This window comes from Salmo salar, chromosome 10, assembly GCF_965601325.2.
Source record: "Salmo salar chromosome 10, fSalSal1, whole genome shotgun sequence".
Taxonomy (NCBI): domain Eukaryota; kingdom Metazoa; phylum Chordata; class Actinopteri; order Salmoniformes; family Salmonidae; genus Salmo; species Salmo salar.
This window is the reverse complement of record NC_138300.1, coordinates 106,926,903-106,950,572: the sequence shown is the minus strand read 5'-3', so window position 1 is coordinate 106,950,572 and position 23,670 is coordinate 106,926,903. Positions and strand designations below refer to the sequence as shown.

Below are 23,670 nucleotides of genomic sequence, written 5' to 3'. Positions count from 1 at the left end.
TGTTGTATGACAAAACTGCACATTTTATAGTGGCATTTTATTGCCCCCAGCACAAGGTGCACCTGTGTAATAATCATGCTGATTAATCAGCTTCTTTATATGCCACACCTGCCAGGTGGTTGGATTATCTTGGAAAAGTAAAAATGCTCACTAACAGGGATGTAAACTAAGTTGTGCAAAACATTTAAGAAAAATAAGCTTTATGTGCATGTGGAACATTTCTGGGATCTTTCATTTCAGCTCATGAAACATGGGACCAACACTTTACATGTTGCATTTATATATTTATTCAGTATATAAAAACATTTTCCCTGAAGTAAATTTTTTTGAGATTACTAATGTTACTGCCCCCACTACAACAACAAAAATACTTTAATACGTGTAATTCTATCTTTGAAACATTTCATTGAAATATTGTGGAGGACTGCACCTACTGGGGAGTACCAATTTGGCCGACCGGTGGCTTCAAAGCCTCTCACTGGCCAAAACATAGCAATCCAGGGTTTATACAGTTGAAGTCGGAAGTTTACATACACTTAGGTTGGAGTCATTAAAACTCGTTTTTCAACCACTCCACAAATTTCTTGTTAACTATAGTTTTGGCAAGTCGGTTAGAAGATCTACTTTGTGCATGACACAAGTAATTTTTCCAACAATTGTTTACAGACAGATTATTTCACTTATAATGCACTGTATCACAATTCCAGTGGGTCAGAAGTGTACATACACTAAGTTGACTGTGCCTTTAAACAGCTTGTAAAATTACAGAAAATTATGTCATGGCTTTAGAAGCTTCTGATAGGCTAATTGACATAATTTGAGTCAATTGGAGGTGTACCTGTGGATGTATTTCAAGACCTACCTTCAAACTCAGTGCCTCTTTGCTTGACATCCTGAGAAAATCCCCAAAAGAATCAGCCAATACCTGTGAAAAAAAATTGTACATCTCCACAAGTCTGGTTCATCCTTGGGGGTGATTTCCAAATGCCTGAAGGTACCACGTTCATCTGTACAAACAATAGTAAGCAAGTATAAACACCATGGGACCACGCAGCCGTCATACAGCTCAGGAAGAACTAGAGATGAACGTACTTTGGTGCGAAAAGTGCAAATCAATCTCAGCACAACAGCAAACAACCTTGTGAAGATGCTAGAGGAAACAGGTACAAAAGTATCTATATCCACAGCAAAACAAGTCCTATATCGACATAACCTGAAAGGCTGCTCAGCAAGGAAGAAGCCACTGCTCCAAAACTGCCATAATAAAGCCAGACTAAGGTTTGCAACTGCACATGATGACAAAGATCGTACTTTTTATGAGAAAAAAATAGAACTGTTTGGCCATAATGACCATCGTTATGTTTGGAGGAAAAAGGGGGACGCTTGCAAGCCGAAGAACACCATCCCAACCGTGAAGCATGGGGGGGCAGCATCATGTTGTGGGGGTGCTTTGCTGCAGGAGGGACTGGTGCACTTCAGAAAATAAATGGCATCATGAGGACGGAAAATGATGTGGATATATTGAAGCAACATCTCAAGATATCAGTAAGGAAGTTAAAGCTTGGTCGCAAATGGGTCTTCCAAATGGACATTGACCCCAAGCATACTTCCAAAGTTGTGGCAATATGGCTTAAGGACAACAAAGTCAAGGTATTGGAGTGGCCATCACAATGGGCCAAAATTCACCCAACTTATTGTGGGGAGCTTGTGGAAGGCTACCCGAAACATTTGTCCCAAGTTAAACAATTTAAAGGCAATGCTACCAAATACTAATTGAGTGTATGTAAACTGGGAATGTGAATGTGATGAAAGAAATAAAAGCTGAAATAAATAACTCTACTATTATTTTGACATTTCACATTCTTAAAATAAAGTGGTGATCCTAACTGACCTACGACAGGGCATTTTTACTAGGATTAAATGTCAGAAATTGTGAAAAACTGAGTTTAAATGTATTTGGCTAAGGTGTATGTTAACTTCCGACTTCAACTGTCAACCTGACATCTGAGAAATGTACGCTTTAAGAGTTATGTGTGTTTCCTGTACTTTATGAGATCACCAAATGAAACACACTCGACAGGAAACTTCAACTGTATATGTCATTGCTCTATAATCACAGGAGAGCTCATCCCAAGGTCATTACGGAATATAATGGCCTCTTGCTATCTCCCCTCCTCTTCTTCCTTCTCTTTCTTCTCCTCCATGGAGAGATTATGAAATGAGGAACATGAAACAAGACTGGATCCCACCCCAAAACTGCTTCAGTTTGCTTGGAAACATCTATGACATGACAGACATGAAAACTAAAGCTTGCAGAAGCTTTACTTCGATTGTGTTCAGAGGGGTCATTGTTTCCATCTTAATTAACAAATGAAACCCAAAGCACTGTGTTACTTTAGGTCTCAAGTTAACTGTAATAATTTCCCATGATATTTTATGGTCTTATAGAGCTGTTTCACACTGACATACAAAAGTGTATAACAGTGAAAAGTACATGAAGTGTACTTAGAAAAATCAACAGAAATAGTTTCCTCAAAATAGCCTAAAACAGCACAATGAGGCCAATTGGGTATAAAACCAACTAAAACAAACCTTCTCTTTAGAATGAGTCCATTCCTTTTTGCAGTGACTTCAAAGTAGAGTTTGCTGCACAAACAGCTGAAGTAGGGCTCTACAATCAATACAGAAGCCTACAGGCACAGGAGTCCAGTACCCTTTCCATAATCATTTCACTGCAGTAAAAAGAGCTTTTTGAAAAACATGATTTCTTGGACGCTCCCCATGCTGCTCCCATAGACCAGCATTAGACCTTGACTTACTCATGCTAGAATCACAAGGGAGGACACAAAAACCACAGAGGGGACTAAATATACACATCGACTAAATATACAGGATATAGACTTTCTAAGAGGCCTCGCTGGCAACATGATTGATTAGCTTTATCTGATGAACGTCAAAATTGACTTAATCCTCACAGTAACCATATTTTTAATGCTTAATCTAAAGCCAAGTAAAATGTACCATGTTTAGATAATGCCATACCAACTTAAACAAATGCCCCTCTTCACATTTCTTTGCTCACTCGATTTGTTCAAGTTTGCATGGCCTAAAGGGTAAACTTTCTACCCCACATGTATCAGTTATCACATTTGCTCCCTATTTTTAAATGCCAAGTCATTATCTCTCTATCTGCAGGCCACACCTCTCCTACTACTGCGTATTGTGTAATCTGCTTGTGGCCCACTCCCCTCTTCTCTCCAGAGTCAACACCGTCACAATGTCCACGCTGTCACAAAGGCCTGAAACAACACACGAGATCCCTTTCTGTGGAGCGTGACAGATCAGCGTCATCCTCCCCCCCTCCCCTGTCATTCGTCCCTCTGTGTACTCAGTAATAACACCTGCACACCTCCATGTCACGTCCCACCCCCTCTCGTTTCCACATGCTTCTCCACATACTGCAGGTTACTAAGCAGCCCAACACAATGCCTCTCAGGCATAATATATTTTTACAACAATAGGCAGAAATCAATGCATATTTCCCCCCTTCCTCTCCCCAGGGGGAGCCACATGGGAGTCTCTCTGAAGCTAGGGAAGGAGAGGGGGAAGGAGAGGGAAAAGGTGAGGGAGAAAGAAGATGTTGCAGGGAGAGGGAGGAGAGACTTTGCAGGGGGGTCGGGGATTTCATGGGTTATCGATTCTGCCCTCCCCATTCCCATTCCCCATGCTGATGTCATCAGGAGGGAGGTGGAGAGCAGGGTAATGACATCCGTGATGCATCTCTCCATTCTCTCTTTTTCCAAACAGAAAATACAGTTTTACTACCAGAGTTGTCCCCACAGTAGGGCTGAAGCTGATCTCCTTCCCACTCCTTCTGTAGTCACTGGATGGAGGGAACACTCACAACCACAGTAGGCAGATTCAGAAAAGCAAATTAGGGATAATAAGCATACTTTTCCATATTGCAGTTTTTATTTTATTTTAATCTATTCTGTAACTTTTGAATGTTCTCTCCATATGCCACAACCTGTCAAACTGAGAGTACATTCAGATCTTCACTTATCTTCATTTTACACCACGACAGGTTTCAGTGGCATTGTCAATGAAGTGAACAATCAGGCATCAACAAAGTTTTTCAACTAGGCATTGAAGACAGTTCTGCTACAATCTAGTGGAGGCAATTGGTTATAAAAGTACACAATACATTATGAAAACAATATCTTAATCTCTGACACACAGAGGTCCTCTATCTCCAGCCTGCTAACTAAAGTGACTGAGCTTGTCTTCCTATTGACTACAACACACTCCAACCACAGGCCCAGAACTACAGAGATGGTTACCATGCCCACCACCGAGCACAATCATTAATCATCCATGTTTAACATGGCGTCCTAATCCTCAGCTTCATAACTGAACTCTTCAAGAACAATCTCGCCTCCCTACAATAGTAGTCAAATAGTAGTCAAATTTCTACCTCATACACTACCGTTCAAATGTTTGGGGTCACTTAGAAATGTCCTTGTTTTTGAAAGAAAAGCACATTTTTGGTCCATTAAAATAACATCAAATTGATAAGAAATACAGTGTAGACATTGTTAATGTTGTAAATGACTATTGTAGGTGGAAATAGCTGATTTTTTATGGAATATCAGCAACCATCAATCCTGTGTTCCAATGGCACGTTGTGTTAGCTAATCCAAATGTATCATTTTAAAAGGCTAATTGATCATTAGAAAACCCTTTTGCAATTATGTTAGCACAGCTGAAAACTGTTGTTCTGATTACAGAAGCAATAAAACTGGCCTTCTTTAGACTAGTTGAGTATCCGGAGCATCAGCATTTGTGGATTCGATTACAGGCTCAAAATGGACAGAAACAAATAACTTTTTTCTGAAACTCGTCAGTCTATTCTTGTTCTGAGAAATGAAGGCTATTCCATGCGAGAAATTGCCAAGAAACTGAAGATCTCGTACAACGCCGTATACTTCTCCCTTCACAGAACAACGCAAACTGGCTCTAACCAGAACAGAAAGAGGAGTGGGAGGCCCCGGTGCACAACTGAGCAAGAGGACAAGTACATTAGAGTGTCTAGTTTGAGAAACAGATGCCTCACAAGTCCTCAACTGGCAGCTTCATTAAATAGTACCCGCAAAACACCAGTCTCAACGTCGGAAAGTTGGAAAGTTTTGGAAAGTTTTTACCCCCAAGCCATAAGACTGCTGAACAGGTAATCAAATGGTTACCCGGACTATTTGCATTGTGTGCCCCCCCCAAACCCTCTTTTTACGCTGTTGCTACTCTCTGTTTATCATATATGCATAGTCACTTTAACTATACATTCATGTATATACTACCTCAATTGGACCGACCAACCAGTGCTCCCGCACATTGGCTAACTGGGCTATCTGCATTGTGTCCCGCCACCCACCACCCGCCAACACCTCTTTTACGCTACTGCTACTCTCTGTTCATCATATATGCATCGTCACTTTAACCATATCTACATGTACATACTACCTCAATCAGCCTGACTAACCGGTGTCTGTATGTAGCCTTGCTACTTTTATAGCCTCGCTACTGTATATAGCCTGTTGTTTTATTTCTTTACTTACTGATTGTTCACCTAACACCTTTTATGCACTATTGGTTAGAGCCTGTAAGTAAGCATTTCACTGTAAGGTCTACACCTGTTGTATTTGGCGCACTTGACAAATAAACTTTGATTTGATTTGAACAGTGAAGAGGCGACTCTGGGATAAGGCCATAATGTATTATTCCAGCCCAGATGCAATTTAGATTTGGGCCACTAGATGGCAGCAGTGTATGTGCAAAGTTGTAGACTGATCCAATGATTCATTACATTTCTGTTCAAAATCTTGTTTCAAGACTGCCCAAATGTGCCACATTTCTTTATTAATAACTTTTCATGTTCAAAATTGTGCACTCTCCTCAAACAATAGCATGGTATTCTTTCACTATAATAGCTACTGTAAATTGGACAGTGGAGTTAGATTAACAAGAATTTAAGCTTTCGGCCAATATCAGATATGTCTATGTCCTGGGAAATTACTTGCTAATCGCATTAGCCTACGTTAGCTCAACCGTCCCGTGGAAGGGACACCGATTCCGAAGAAGTTTTAATCTAACTATTATATTCATCTGACACAATCCACAATAATCGCATTATTGTGTGCATGTAACCGTACTCATTGAAGCCTTAGCTTAAAGTAACACCTTGTTATCCAAGGGAATGTGACATGATTCATGATCATGCTTAGCTATCCTTCCTGGAGAAATGCATCTTAGGTTGATATCTCATATACACTACATGACCTAAAGTATGTGGACACATTTTTACATTTTTTTTTTTTTTTACATTTTAGTCATTTAGCAGACGCTCTTATCCAGAGCGACTTACAGTAGTGAACGCATACATTTCATACAATTTCATACATTTTTTTCTGTGCTGGCCCCCCGTGGGAAACGAACCCACAACCCTGGCGTTGCAAACACCATGCTCTACCAACTGAGCTACAGTCTTCATCAAACTTCTCATTACATAATCATCATTAATATGGAGTTGGTCCCTCCTTTGCTGTGATAACAGCCTCTACTCTTCTGGGAAGGTTTCCACTAGATGTTGGAACATTGCTGCGGGGACTTGCTTCCATTCAGCAACAAGAGCATTAGTGAGGTCGGGCACTGATGTTGGGCTTTTAGGCCTTGCTCGCAGTCGGCGTTCCAATTCATCCCAAAGGTGTTCGATGGGGTTGAGGTCAGGGCTCTGTGCAGGCCAGTCAAGTTCTTCCACATCGATCTCAACAAACCATTTCTGTATTGACTTCACTTTGCGCATGGCGGCATTGTCATGCTGAAACAGCAAAGGGCCTTCCCGAACTGTTGCTACAAAGTTGGAAGCACAGGATCGTCTAGAATGTCCTTGTATGTTGTAGCTTTAAGAATTCCCATCACTGGAACTAAGGGACCAGACCTCAATCCAATTGAGAATCTGTAGAATGACTTAAAGATTGCTGTACACCAGAGGAACCCATCCAACTTGAAGGAGCCGGAGCAGTTTCGCCTTGAAGAATGGACAAAAATCCCAGTAGCTAGATGTGCCAAGCTTATAGAGACATACTCCAAGAGACTTGCAGCTGTAATTGCTGCAAAAGGTGGCTCTACAAAGTATTGACTTTGGGGGGGTGAATAGTTATGCACGCTCAAGTAATTTTTTTTTGTCTTATTTCTTGTTTGTTTCAAAAGAAAAAATATTTTGCATCTTCAAAGTGGTAGGCATGTTGTGTCAATCAAATGATACAAACCCCCCAAAAAACAAAATATTTTTTGATTGCAGGTTGTAAGGCAACAAAATAGGAAAAATGCTAAGGGGGTGAATACTTTCGCAAGCCACTGTTGGTGTTGGGAAATTGTTAGATTACTTGTTAGATATTACTGCACTGTCGGAACTAGAAGCACAAGCATTTCGCTACACTCGCATTAACATCTGCTAACCATGTGTATGTGACCAATAACATTTGATTTGTTTTGAAATGTATTCTATTCTACTGTATTTTAGTCAATGCCACTCCGACATTGCTCGTCCTAATATTTATATATTTCTTAATTCCATTATTTGACTTTTAGATTTGTGTGTATTGTTGTGAATTGTTAGATATTACTGTACATTGTTAGATATTACTGTATTTCGGTACACCCGCAATAACATCTGCTAAATATGTGTATGTGACCAATAACATTTGATTTGATTTGAACTGGAGGGTAATGGAGACACCATCACTGTGGAAAGGGATCCAGCTGCAACCATGGAGTCCGGCCTGTCACTAAAACACTGGTCTGTGAGTAAACGATGGACAACCCATGACAGCCAACCCAAATACTCTATAAACGCTGGGGATTCACCCATAAGAGATAAAAATGTATTGGCTGCTTTTAGTGCAACAAGGACATACAGTACTAGAGCCTATTTCTGCTCTGTCCTTTAGGCATAGAACAATAAGTATTATGCAACAGTCTGTGGAGAGCATGAAAATCGATGTTAGAAACATGCATATACAGTAAGCTACTGACATTGATACTTTATATGGTTCCACACAGTGAGCACAGTGCTGGTTTGGGCTGTGTTTGGTCAGTGTTGGTGATTTTATGTCATTACCAGAACATCATTGCCAACATGTCATTATCAACACGTCATTATCGGCATATTATTACCAACACATCATTACCGACATGTCATTACCAACACGTCATTATCGACATGTCATTACCAACACGTCATTACTGACATGTCATTACCAACACGTCGTTACAGACATGTCATTACCAACACATCATTACCGACATGTCATTACCAACACGTCATTACCAACACATCATTACCGACATGTCATTACCAACACATCATTACCGACATGTCATTACCAACACCACGTTAGTTTTTGACATTTCTCAGGTATGGGTTCAGCCCTGAGTCATGCTGATTGTCCATAGGAATGTGTCAGTGTGTGGAATGCAACCGCAGCTTTCTAGCCCTGGTGTTGCTGAGCCCTATGCTCTGACTGACCTAGTCTCTGAGAAAGACTCATCACTATAGTGGACCGACCATGCTGAGGCCCTGCCAAGTCAGCACAGCTAAGATCTGGCCAGGGCCTCCCAGCCAAGCCAGAGTGATGTGGCTTAGTCAACACTGGCTTCTGTTATACAACCGTGCTGGAGTCAGAATAAACATCAACAATGACAGACACACAAAGACATATGAAAACACAAACGCACACACAAATCAAAACTCCATATCTAAATCAATAAGCAGACTTGTGTGGAGCAGAGCTCTTGAGAGACAGGGAGTGATGATTTAACAACAGTGGAGAAACCCAGCCTAATGCACAGCGAGTCTTTGCATTTTTCATCATTTCTCCATCCTCATCATGGTTCCATCCTCACCATGGCTCCATGCTCATCATGGCTCCATCCTCATCATTTCTCCATACTCATCATGGCTCCATGCTCATCATGGCTCCATCCTCATCATGACTCCATGCTCATCATGGCTCCATCCTCATCATTTCTCCATGCTCATCATTTCTCCATCCTCATCATGGCTCCATCCTCATCATGGCTCCATCCTCATCATGGCTCCATGCTCATCATTTCTCCATCCTCATCATGGCTCCATCCTCATCATGGCTCCATCCTCATCATGGCTCCATCCTCATCATGGCTCCATCCTCATCCTGGCTCCATGCTCATCATGGCTCCATCCTCATTATGGCTCCATCCTCATCATGGCTCCATCCTCATCATTTCTCCATCCTCATCATGGTTCCATCCTCATCATGGCTCCATCCTCATCATTTCTCCATCCTCATCATGGCTCCATCCTCATCATGGCTCCATCCTCATCATGGCTCCATCCTCATCATAATGACTCCAGCTTCTGGTGTGCACCAGCAGACACACCTGCCCCTGACAAACAGTAAAATGTACTTTGTCGGGGTCAACTATACCGTAACTGTTCACCAAAGAAAATAAAAATGTTAAACAAAAAAGGAAGGATGGATGTGTATCATACAACAATTCCAGTAGTGTCAATCTATTTCATCAGGATTAACAACTGCTGTTGGATTTCAGCTGCCCACCACTCCATCCAGCAAGCAATTCCAGTTTCCATTTGCAGTTCGCCGCATGTTGATGATAAGCACACACACCTCAGAAGAAAGGGTAAGAGTGTTATTATTGGTAAGACAGGCTCCACAGTCTCTATTTCTCTGTTTAATATTCATAGAAAGACATGAGAGGTATGGTGGGAGAGAGGGATGGAAGGAAACAGCAGGTTTTCCTCCTGGGAGGTAATGTCACCTTTATTGTTAATGCGTCCTCTGTCAGGGGTAGTTCCACCTCAAAAAGCACAAGAAAGATGATTTCGACACCCACCATCTCGGATGGTTCTGAAATTCAGTACCAGTCAAGTTTGGACACACCTAGTTATTCAATTTTTATTTATATTTTTTACTATTTTCTACATTGTAGTATAATAGTGAAGACATCAAAACTATGAAATAACACATATGGAATAATTTAGTTACCAAAAAAGTGTTAAACAAATCAAAATATATTTTATATTTGAGATTCTTCAAAGTAGCCACCCTTTGCCTTGATGACAGCTTTGCACACTTTTGGCATTCTCTCAACCAGCTTCACCTGGAATGCTTTTCCAACAGTCTTGAAGGAGTTCCCACATATGCTGAGCACTTGTTGGCTGCTTTTTCTTCCCTCTGCGGTCCAACTCATCGCAAACCATCTCAACTGGGTTGAGGTCGGGTGACTGTGGCATCCAGGTCATCTGGTACAGCACTCCATCACTCTCCTTCTTGGTCAAATAGCCTTACACAGCCCAGAGGTGTGTTGGGTCATTGTCCTGTTGAAAAACAAATGATAATCCCACTAAGTGCAAACCAGATGAGATGGCGTATCGCTGCAGAATGCTGTGGTAGCCATGCTGGTTAAGTAAATAAATCACCAACAGTGTCACCAGCAAAGCACCCTCACACCATCACACCTCTTCCTCCATCCTTCACGGTGGGAACCACACATGCGGAAATCATCCGTTCACCTACTCTGTGTCTCACAAAGACATGGCGGTTGGAATAAAAAATCTCGAATTTGGACTCGTTAGACCAAAGGACAGATTTCCACGGGTCGAATGTGCTTCTTGGCCCAAGCAAGACTCTTATTATTATTGGTGTCCTTTAGTCGTGGTTTCTTTGCAACAATTCAACCATGAAGGCCTGATTCACCCAGTCTCCTCTGAACAGTTGATGTTGAGATGTGTCTGTTACTTGAACTCTGTGAAGCTTTTATTTGGGCTGCAATTTCTGAGGCTGGTAACTCTAATGGACTTATCCTATGCAGCAGAGGTAACTCTGGGTCTTCCTTTCCTGTGGTGGTCCTCATGAGAGCCAGTTTCATCATAGCTCTTGATGGCTTTTGCGACTGCACTTGTAGAAACCTTCAAAGTTCATGAAATTTTCCGGATTGACTGACCTTCATGTCTTAAAGTAATGATGGACTGCCGTTTCTCTTTGCTTAATTGAGCTGTTCTTGCCATAATATGGACTTGATATTTTACCAAATAGGGCTATCTTCTGTATACCAACCCTGCCTTGTCACAACACAAATTATTAGCTCAACTGCATTAAGAAGGAAAGAAATTCCACAAATGAACTTTTAACAAGTCACACCTGTTAACTGAAATGCATGCCAGGTGACTACCTCATGAAGCTGGTTGAGAGAATGCCAATAGTATGCAAAGCTGTCAAAGAAAGGGTGGCTACTCTGAAGAATCTCAAATATAAAATATATTTTGATTTGTTTAACACTTTTTTTAACTACATTATTCCATGTGTGTTATTTCATTGTTTTGATGTCTTCACTATTAGTCTACAATGTAGAAAATTGTACAAATAAAGAAAAACCCTTGAATAAGTAGGTGTCCAAACTTTTGACTGGTACTGTAGTTTATACTGTTAGAAACAGATAAGATTAGCATTCCTGAAAAATGATTTTGTTGAAATATAATTTCATCTAATTAAGGTAATAGATTGCACCCAAATTGCTCATTTTAATTTAGAGGATTCATATAATATTCAATGATTGTAGTACCTAACATCCGATTTTGACCAAACTATTTCTAAACAATGAGTAAGACATGAGGAATCCAAAGATGCGGTCAAAAGTCATCAACGAACCCCCCCCCCCGACACCCCACGCCAATCCCATCCCAACAATGAGTATACTGCTAGGTATTAGTATGTCTCTCTATTTCTCTCAGATACGATCGTCAGATGAAAGAGTGGCATAAACACAACACACACTCAAACAAACATCATACACTATACTACAACAAAATGCTTTGAAAATCAATATTTTATCAATCTGAATAAACAAGTATAAATACAAATTCAGCAGGAGGCCTAGTTCATTTTGATGATCTGCAATCTCAGTGCCAGTGAAAGCAAAAAAATATTCATGCCATCCTTTGAAGTCCAGCTAGTGGAGCAGAATGCACACAACCCAGAAATGCACACAAAACTTGCCATGATGCATGTAGAATTTAATATTTTAAGTTCCTCATCCAGAGCGTGCTATCCCACTGAGCACAGACGTCAATTAAATGTTTATTCCATCTTGGTTCAACATAAATTCATTGAAATTACATGGAAGCAACGTTGATCCAACCTGTGTGTGCCCTTTGCGATATTATCATGACTTTTTAATCTGGCCCATATATGCTTAGCCATGGATTAACAACAGAACACCCACTGTGTCAGCAGAAATAGAGAATGAGAGAAAGAGAATAAGTGAACAGATGTTCTCCAATCAGTTCTCAGGCTCAGGTTGGCCATTCCCAGATCGAGTGCATGTGAACTACACTATATAAGTGAAGTATTAAACTGGCTTTGGGGAAAAGGATAATGACAACATTTCTTTGGCTATAAAACATAAGACAAAAACCAAGGAGTGAAATTCCACAATTATATCAGATTAGGAGTTGTTAACACTAGATCATCGATGTGTAAAAGATAAACTTTCTTAGCCCAGGGCTAAACTTAACGAATATTCAAATAAGTTGACATGGGAACTCTGTCATTGGCTAGCTCCAAAAATATGGCGCTAATAACTTTCTACGGTGTCTAAACCCAGGTCTAAGTGCAGTAGGGCTGACCCCAATGACCCCAAACAACTGGTCGATTGGTCGTTAGGCTGTTGATCGACCAAGATTGTTTTAGTTGAGCAGTAACAAATGTACATATATATTCGTGCCCATCTCAGTGAGCTTGATGGTCGGAGGCTCCATATGGAGAGTGTGACATCATTTCCTTCAGAGGCATGAGGAGGTCAAATCGAGCTGCATACTCCATCTCATTGCACCTCCCACATTTTGTAACAATGCAGAGGGCTCTGTATAGCTCCGCATTGACATGATTGGTGGACATTGGTGGACGTTATACATCCTGTATAAACACAAACTCACTTCCTTGACAACAGCTCTGAACTGCTCTGTGAAGCGCAATAAGTATTGAGTATGGAGAAGCTGGAGACTTATAATTCCCTCACTAACTTTAAACATCAGCTAACCGATTGCTGCAGCTGTACATAGCCCATCTGTAAATAGCCCACCCAATCTACCTACATCATCCCCATATTGTTTTTATTTACTTTTCTGCTCTTTTGCACACCAGTATTTCTACTTGCACATCATCATCTGCTCATCTATCACTAACTGTTAATTTGCTAAACTGTAATTACTTGCTACTATGGCCTATTTATTGCCTTACCTCCTCACGCCATTTGCACACACTGTATATAGACTTTCTTTTTTTCCTATTGTGTTATTGACTGTACGCTTGTTCATTCCATGTGTAACTCTGTGTTGTTGTATGTGTTGAACTGCTTTGCTTTATCTTGGCCAGGTCGCAGTTGTAAATGAGAACTTGTTCTCAACTAGCCTACCTGGTTAAATAAAGGTTAAATATTTTTTTTTACATTTCCTGACTTCTGCTGAGGCCATATCACCATGAAATGCTGCATAGCCAATGCAGACGTCAGATTGTACATGCACCCAGATGCACAATGCACTTCTCTCCCGCCAATGTGTGCACATTTCCGGTCACAACTTGCAGACTTGTTTACGCTGCTGTGCGTTTTGTTGCCGATCTTACTTTGCTACCTGACGGTTTTTTACTTTTTCATTACCGTATATTTTTACTTTTTCCCTCACTCAACTTTTTTCATTCAACTTTTTCACCCCGGAGGTTTTATCTGGACATGGTTCGTCAGGACTTCAAACAGCCGAAGCTAAGTAACATTAACATGATGCCTTCTAATTGCAGTCGTTGTACTTATAATATACAGGAGAACGATCGCCTTACGGCAAGGATAGCTGTGCTGCAAGCCCAGCTTCAGACGCAATCGTTAGGAAAGGGTAATTTCAGTGTAGGAAAGGATGAAACAGCGTCTGTGCCACTAGTAAGTACAGATAGTAACGTTAGTATAAACCCCCTCGCACGGTCCCCGCAGCCGGACATCTTTCTCATGGCTTCTGGAGGGAAACGCTGTAGGAATGCTCAACCGGTGTCGCTTATTCAGCCGACAGAAACTTTCAACCGGTTCTCCCCATTAAGCGAGTCGGAGTCGGAGGCCGAGACTTCTCTGGTCTCTGCTCCTCCCGTTGTGGGGTCTGAGATGCCGACGGCTCCCACCATTAGCTCTGACAAATTGAAAACCCTAGTCATTGGCGACTCCATTACCCGCAGTATTAGACTTAAAACTAATCATCCAGCGATCATACACTGTTTACCAGGGGGCAGGGCTACCGACGTTAAGGCTAATCTGAAGACGGTGCTGGCTAAAGCTAAAACTGGCGAGTGTAGAGAGTATAGAGATATTGTTATCCACGTCGGCACCAACGATGTTAGGATGAAACAGTCAAGAGGTCACCAAGCGCAACATAGCTTCAGCGTGTAAATCAGCTAGAAAGATGTGTTGGCATCGATTAATTGTCTCTGGCCCCCTCCCAGTTAGGGGGAGTGATGAGCTCTACAGCAGAGTCTCACAACTCAATCGCTGGTTGAAAACTGTTTTCTGCCCCTCCCAAAAGATAGAATTTGTAGATAATTGGCCCTCTTTCTGGGACTCACCCACAAACAGGACCAAGCCTGGCCTGTTGAGGAGTGACGGACTCCATCCTAGCTGGAGGGGTGCTCTCATCTTATCTACGAACATAGACAGGGCTCTAACTCCTCTAGCTCCACAATGAAATAGGGTGCAGGCCAGGCAGCAGGCTGTTAGCCAGCCTGCCAGCTTAGTGGAGTCTGCCACTAGCACAGTCAGCGTAGTCAGCTCAGCTTTCCCTATTGAGACCGTGTCTGTGCCTCGATCTAGGTTGGGCAAAATTAAAAATGGCGGTGTTCGCTTTAGCAATCTCACTAGTATAAAGACCTCCTCCATTCCTGCCATTATTGAAAGAGATTGTGATACCTCACATCTCAAAATTGGGTTACTTAATGTTAGATCCCTCACTTCCAAGGCAGTTATAGTCAATGAACTAATCACTGATCATAATCTTGATGTGATTGGCCTGACTGAAACATGGCTTAACCCTGATGAATTTACTGTGTTAAATGAGGCCTCACCCCCTGGTTACACTAGTGACCATACCCCCCGTGCATCCGGCAAAGGCGGAGGTGTTGCTAACATTTACGATAGCAAATTTCAATTTACAAAAAAAAAACAATGACGTTTTCGTCTTTTGAGCTTCTAGTCATGAAATCTATGCAGCCTACTCACTCACTTTTTATAGCTACTGTTTACAGGCCTCCTGGGCCATATGCAGTGTTCCTCACTGAGTTCCCTGAATTCCTATCGGATCTTGTAGTCATAGCAGATAATATTCTAATTTTTGGTGACTTTAACATTCACATGGAAAAGTCCACAGACCCACTCCAAAAGGCTTTCGGAGCCATCATCGACTCAGTGGGTTTTGTCCAACATGACTCTGGACCTACTCACTGCCACAGTCATACTCTGGACCTAGTTTTGTCCCATGGAATAAATGTTGTGGATCTTAATGTTTTTCCTCATAATCCTGGACTATCGGACCACCATTTTATTACGTTTGCAATCGCAACAAATAATCTGCTCAGACCCCAACCAAGGAGCATTAAAAGTCGTGCTATAAATTCTCAGACAACCCAAAGATTCCTTGATGCCCTTCCAGACTGCCTCTGCCTACCCAAGGACGTCAGAGGACAAAAATCAGTTAACCACCTAACCGAGGAACTCAATTTAACCTTGCGCAATACCCTAGATGCAGTTGCACCCCTAAAAACTAAAAACATCTGTCATAAGAAACTAGCTCCCTGGTATACAGAAAATACACGAGCTCTGAAGCAAGCTTCCAGAAAATTGGAACGGAAATGGCGCCACACCAAACTGGAAGTCTTCCGACTAGCTTGGAAAGACAGTACCGTGCAGTATCGAAGAGCCCTCACTGCTGCTCGATCATCCTATTTTTCCAACTTAATTGAGGAAAATAAGAACAATCCGAAATGTCTTTTTGATACTGTCGCAAAGCTAACTAAAAAGCAGCCTTCGCAAATGGAGGATGGCTTTCACTTCAGCAGTAATACATTTATGAACTTCTTTGAGGAAAAGATCATGATCATTAGAAAGCAAATGACAGACTCCTCTTTAAATCTGGGTATTCCTCCAAAGCTCCATTGTCCTGAGTCTACACAACTCTGCCAGGACCTAGGATCAAGGGAGATACTAAAGTGTTTTAGTACTATATCTCTTGACACAATGATGAAAATAATCATGGCCTCCAAACCCTCAAGCTGCATACTGGACCCTATTCCAACTAAACTACTGAAAGAGCTGCTTCCTGTGCTTGGCCCTCCTATGTTGAACATAATAAACGGCTCTCTATCCACCAGATGTGTACCAAGCTCACTAAAAGTGGCAGTAATAAAGCCTCTCTTGAAAAAGCCAAATCTTGATCCAGAAATTATAAAAAACTATCGGCCTATATCGAATCTTCCATTCCTCTCAAACATTTTAGAAAAAGCTGTTGCACAGCAACTCACTGCCTTCCTGAAGACAAACAATGTATACGAAACGCTTCAGTCTGGTTTTAGACCCCATCATAGCACTGAGACTGCACTTGTGAAGGTGGTAAATGACCTTTTAATGACGTCAGACCGAGGCTCTGCATCTGTCCTCGTGCTCCTAGATCTTAGTGCCGCTTTTGATACCATCGATCACCACATTCTTTTGGAGAGATTGGAAACCCAAATTGGTCTACATGGACAAGTTCTGGCCTGGTTTAGATCTTATCTGTCGGAAAGATATCAGTTTGTCTCTGTGAACGGTTTGTCCTCTGACAAATCAATTGTAAATTTCGGTGTTCCTCAAGGTTCCGTTTTAGGACCACTATTGTTTTCACTATATATTTTACCTCTTGGGGATGTCATTCGAAACATAATGTTAAATTTCACTGCTATGCGGACGACACACAGCTGTACATTTCAATGAAACATGGTGAAGCCCCAAAATTGCCCTCGCTAGAAGCCTGTGTTTCAGACATAAAGAAGTGGATGGCTGCAAACTTTCTACTTTTAAACTCGGACAAAACAGAGATGCTTGTTCTAGGTCCCAAGAAACAAAGAGATCTTCTGTTGAATCTGACAATTAATCTGGATGGTTGTACAGTCGTCTCAAATAAAACTGTGAAGGACCTCGGCGTTACTCTGGACCCTGATCTCTCTTTTGAAGAACATATCAAGACTGTTTCAAGGACAGCTTTTTTCCATCTACGTAACATTGCAAAAATCAGAAACTTTCTGTCCAAAAATGACGCAGAAAAATTAATCCATGCTTTTGTTACTTCTAGGCTGGACTACTGCAATGCTCTACTTTCCGGCTACCCGGATAAAGCACTAAATAAACTTCAGTTAGTGCTAAATACGGCTGCTAGAATCCTGACTAGAACCAAAAAATGTGATCATATTACTCCAGTGCTAGCCTCCCTACACTGGCTTCCTGTTAAGGCAAGGGCTGATTTCAAGGTTTTACTGCTAACCTACAAAGCATTACATGGGCTTGCTCCTACCTATCTTTCCGATTTGGTCCTGCCGTACATACCTACACGTACGCTACGGTCACAAGACGCAGGCCTCCTAATTGTCCCTAGAATTTCTAAGCAAACGGCTGGAGGTAGGGCTTTCTCCTATAGAGCTCTATTTTTATGGAATGGTCTGCCTACCAATGTGAGAGACGCAGACTCAGTCTCAACCTTTAAGTCTTTACTGAAGACTTATCTCTTCAGTAGGTCCTATGATTAAGTATAGTCTGGCCCAGGAGTGTGAAGGTGAACGGAAAGGCTGGAGCAACGAACCGCCCTTGCTGTCTCTGCCTTGCCGGTTCCCCTCTTTCCACTGGGATTCTCTGCCTCTAACCCTTTTACAGGGGCTGAGTCACTGGCTTACTGGTGTTCTTCCATGCCGTCCATGGGAGGGGTGCGTCACTTGAGTGGGTTTAGTCACTGACGTGGTCTTCGTGTCTGGGTTGGCGCCCCCCCTTGGGTTGTGCCATGGCGGAGATTGTTGTGGGCTATACTCGGCCTTGTCTTAGGACGGTAAGTTCGTGGTTGGAGACATCCCTCTAGTGGTGTGGGGGCTGTGCTTTGGCAAAGTGGGTGGGGTTATATCCTGCCTGTTTGGCCCTGCCCGGGGGTATCATCGGATGGGGCCACAGTGTCTTCTGATCCCTCCTGTCTCAGCCTCCAGTATTTATGCTGCAGTAGTTTATGTGTCGGGGGGCTAGGGTCAGTCTGTTACATCTGGAGTATTTCTCTTGTCTTATCCGGTGTCCTGTGTGAATTTAAATATGCTCTCTCTAATTCTCTCTTTCTCTCTTTCTCTCTTTCTCTCGGAGGACCTGAGCCCTAGGACCATGCCTCAGGACTACCTGGTATGATGACTCCTTGCTGTCCCCAGTCCACCTGGCCGTGCTGCTGCTCCAGTTTCAACTGTTCTGCCTGCGGCTATGGAACCCTGACCTGTTCACCGGACGTGCTTGTTGCACCCTCGACAACTACTATGATTATTATTATTTGACCATGCTGGTCATTTATGAACATTTTAACATCTTGAACATTTTAACATCTTGACCATGTTCTGTTATAATATCCACCCCGCACAGCCAGAAGAGGACTGGCCACCCCTCATAGCCTGGTTCCTCTCTAGGTTTCTTCCTAGGTTTTTGGCCTTTCTAGGGAGTTTTTCCTAGGGAGTTTTTCCTAGCCACTGTGCTTCTTTCACATGCTTTGCTTGCTGTTTGTGGTTTTAGGCTGGGTTTCTGTACAGCACTTTGAGATATCAGCTGATGTACGAAGGGCTATATAAATAAATTTGATTTGATTTAAGTTATAATGCCAGTGTTTGGTAGATATATTGTCACGTTTGTTGTTCGTCGAGGGCCGGCAAACTGTGCCAATATGTCCTCCAAACACCGGCTTCGAGGGCATTATCACTTTTATTCAACGGGTTACCAACATATTCAAATAATGATTGACATATTTTTATAAAAAATGTTATTTTCATACTATTTTATCCTTCCACAAGATATAGTCCTGACACAAATCTAGGGTTACTACCCAAGCCGGCTGGTCGTTCGTTCTATCGTTTCAGTTGCCAGAGACGCGACCCAGTCGTTCAGTCTTTTTGTTCTGTATCTATAGACGCGACCCAGTCGTTCAGTCTTTTTGTTCTGTATCTATAGACGCGACCCACTTGTTCAGTCTTTTTGTTCTGTATCTATAGATGCGACCCAGTCATTCAGTCTTTTTGTTCTGTATCTATAGACGCGACCCAGTCGTTCAGTCTTTTTGTTCTGTATCTATAGACGCGACCCAGTTGTTCGTTTTAAATGTTCCATTGTCATACTGGCTGGCAACGTTCTTATCCCTTGCTTTCTAGCTAGCCTACTATGGCTAACTTACAGTCACATCAGAAAGACAGAATAATAGCAAAGTAGATGCATTTGCAAATGTTTAAGCTGATTTTTAGTGACATTTATTTGGATACATACATAACAATGAGCTAATGAGGGGCGGTTTCGATAACCACTCAGCTTGAAAGGGAAATGTCCTGCTCTGATCCAGTGGAAACGTCATAAAATAGGCTTACCTGATTACTTCTTAGTGCTTGACTTGGACTGAAATAGGTTCCGGTACTCATTTTGGATGCTGGTACTGCTTATATTTAGTAGCAGGAGCTCCACAATACCTTTGAGCTAATATTCTGTAAGAGGAACAGGAGCTCAAGCAGTAGAACATTTGGTACTCAGCTCCGGTGAGCTCCTGCCCAAGTCAAGCACTGCTTCTTATTCCTTCCGCAAATAGCCTACAGCTGTGTCGGTCCTGAGCTCACTGGCAGAGGAACCTGAAGGCCCAGAATATTTCATAAATTGTTGCTAGTTGGCTAGTGTAAGCTTCAGGCCAGACCCAAGTTAAAAGTTGATACAATGTTTCAAGTTCGTTGCAGACAGGCCATGTGTAGCCAATGAGATTCATAGGATATTCATTTTTATCAGGATATTTTCTACCTGCAGACTGCAATGTTTTTATTTGTTGGCTTTATGTAGGCTATTTTTATATAGTTGGCAATGGCAAAATAAGTTACATTTTTAGGTTTGTATAATTTTCATTTAAATTTGGATAGAATGTTGATTCACCACATGGCAATGATTTTGAGATATGAAGACAGTATAAATTCAATTCAACTGTTTCACAAAAATGTGCAAATGAAAACCATAACTGGTACACAGAAATAGTAAGATAAATTGGCATTCAACATGAGAAAGGTTGCCGACTCCTCATGTAGCCTATTACCGGCAACTTCAGGACAGTAATGGCAGAATCTGCGAAAGCCATCAGGAGCGGGAGGAGAATAGTTGGCTCAGGTTAAGTTTTTTTTCTTGTGGTTAACTAGATCTCTGGCGCCTCTTGAGGCATGTATCTTATTTCATCAAACCATAAGCTTAAAGCATCTGACAAGCTCAATCCATATAGTTGATTTCATTAAATTGATTTCATTACATATGGAAAAATACACCTTTAAAAATGTCGACCAATCAATTGGTCGAAAAAACTGAAAACTTTCGGTCAACCAAGATTTTTTTTAGTCGGGGACAGCCCTAAAGTGCAGTGTAAACCAGGCTTTAGATTCAGGCCAGCAAAATACATCCTGAGAACTAAGACTGTAAGTGCTTGTTACCCATGTACCGTACTGTAAGAGATGACTCTGGTTAAATCTGTTATAGAACCGGGCTGCTTTGCAAAGGGAAGTTATTCCATATCAAACTGCCTTTACTGCCCACCTCTCTCGCCACGTCGACCGTTCTTGCCTCCAGTCTCTCCTCCCAATAGCCCTATAGCTTCCCCATCTCCATAAGGACCTTGAGCTTTGAGCTCTGTCAGCAGCTGCCCCTTCCTGTTGCTTTATGCATGTTTGCAGTAATGACAGAATTCAGAAACACATAGTCATACATTATTCAAGCTCTAGCAAGTGGAGGCAGACAAAACTCAGTACCGATGGAGTTTACGATATTCTTTACAGTAACAATGAAACACTTCAGAAATTAATAACACAATACAGCTTCTGTCTGGCTCTTTATCGGATAAGTGATACAGAGGGGGAATATCTGGACTATGGTTAAATTTTTACATCTTCTATCCAAGTTCATTGTTATCTAAAATGATAGTATATGAATGATAGAACTGTATTACTTATTAGCTCACAATGACCTCACAGCAGCAACCCCATGCCCATGGGTAAACTAACCCACAGATACAAACATACACATAATTTTCCCTGACACCCAAAAGTACTCGTTACATTTTGAATGCTTAGCAGGAAAGGAAAATGGTCTTATTCACACACTTATCAAGAGGTCATCCCTACTGCCTCTGATCTGGCGGACTCACTAAGCACATGCTTCATTTGTAAATCATTTCTGAGTGTTGGAGCATGCCCCTGGCAATCCATGAATTAAAAAACAAGAAAATGGTGGCATCTGGTTTGCTTAATATAAGGAATTTGAAATGATTTATACTTTTACTTTTGATTCTTGCGTATATTTAAAACCAAATACTTTCAGACTTTTACTCAAGTAACATTTTACTTGATGACTTTCACTTTTACTTGAGCCATTTTCTATTAAGGTATCTTTACTTTTACTCAAGTATGACAATTTGGTACTTTTTCCACCACTGGGTTTATAAAAGCACAATTCACTCCAGCAGCAACAGGAGCTGTAGCAGCAGCTCTTGCTCTGTCTGACAGATTTTCCGCTTAAACTAGGCTCTGTATCTGTATGTTGTGCGCATTTGACAAGTAAGAATCATAATAACTAACGAAAATACACAAGCACCAATTCCACTAAATTATGCAAATGAATCTATATTTACATTGAAGGGTTGTTTTCATCAAGGAATAGGCTAAACATGATTATTTAGCAATGGGATTTTTTTGTTCTCCCAGACATTGGCTGGTGCCAATTTTATTTATTGTTTTTATTTTTTGTTGTTGTTACCTAAAGTCAGATATTACCAGCTAACGGAAACACTGACACACACACACACACACACACACACACACACACACACACACACACACACACCCCCCCCCCCCCCTACCTTTTCCATACAAATAATATGTGTTAATGTCTCAGAATTTACCAACATATGGCAATAAGCTCACCCAAATTTAAATAAACATGCTATAGTTTATATACAATAAATGTATCTTGCCATTTCATGTAGCCTAGTAAAATGATCTAATAATAGGTTTGGTACTGATTGACCCATACAGCATTGAATTCTCTTGAATAAGGAAAGAAAGGCTGTATCCTACTGTAACATACTGTATAACCTACCTCTTGTAATTGTTCCAACTCTTGCTTCAGCGTCTCCTGTTCCGATTCCAGATCGGCATACTGGTGCTTTAGAGTCTGGTTCTCATCCAACACAACAAGACCGCATTCTGCCGCCCTTATCTTCTCTCTGTTCGCTTCCGCAAGTTCCTGGGTAAGCCGCTCCACCTCCGCCCGGTACTGATCCACAGTCTCCCCGCATCCTCCACCGGCAGCCATCGCCCTTCTCTCCCTGTCTCCTTGCGTTGGACACGCAGAGGCGGAAGTTGGAGGATGCTGAAACAAACGCAGCGGAACCAACCCCCCTGTTAAATGTGGGAAAGCCAGGTGGAATACGAATAGGCTATTGCAGAACAGCACCAAAATAATTGCTGTTTCTATCAGTGAAAGATGACGATTATTAGCCTACTTCAATTGAGGGTTCGTAGCATAATGATACATTACGGTAGTGTCCTCTTCATCAATTCTTTATTATCATTTTTGATTATTCACGGGGTGTAGGACGCCATCTCTCGATTTATATGAAGAAAAGTGGTCCACGAAGCATCCATCTCCCGTGTCGTCACTAGGACTACACGTCGACGCATCTTGCCTGTCAACGCTGAGAAGAGAAAATAAAATGTATCGGCTGAGTACATTTTAATAGGCCTACCTGAAACCTTTGAAGATCAGAATGTAGAAAAATATACAATTATTAGGCAAATATTATCTTTAGAGATACCGAAAACCCTTATCTTCTTAAGAGATATTGGATTCAATCACTGTCAATATTCGTGTTTTATGCCGAAGAAATGACCAAACCATATAGGCCCATGTCTATGGTGTTAAGGTGTATTATATGCATAAAATAATTTAAATGTTAAATCAGTTTCATTATGCTACAAAAAAAGAGAAAGAAAATACAAGCAGAGTAATTTGAACTGGGTTAATGTTGGTTACATTAATTGCACTCAACATTGTCATCTAATGGATGATACAGGAACACCTCACAGCAAAGCAATGGCCAGTAAGGCTCATAACTTACAGAGCTTGTTTCAGGCAGTTTTTAAAGAAGAAAACTATTATTAACATAAATGTATATACCTGATTGTTCACTTCTGTTTTCCAAATGACCGACAAAGTCAACAGGTCGCAACCCTTGTTCTTTCTGACCTAGGCTAC

The 23,670-nt window shown here is 41.5% G+C and overlaps 1 protein-coding gene across 3 annotated transcripts in view; it reads right to left on the bottom strand.

Moving 5' to 3' along the window:
• LOC106561378 (protein bicaudal D homolog 1) overlaps positions 1 to 23,157 on the bottom strand; it is a 70,081-nt gene extending 46,924 nt beyond the window's left edge. Inside the window, exon 1 of one of the 3 annotated variants that reach the window (XM_014125262.3) lies at positions 22,513 to 23,157. In XM_014125262.3, the coding sequence (XP_013980737.3) occupies positions 22,513 to 22,728 (216 nt within the window). In that variant the 5' untranslated portion in view covers positions 22,729 to 23,157. The remainder of the gene's footprint in view (positions 1 to 22,512) is intronic. The other 2 variants (XM_014125264.3, XM_014125265.3) reach the window with 2 other exon arrangements.
• Between the last annotated feature and the right edge of the window lie 513 nt (positions 23,158 to 23,670).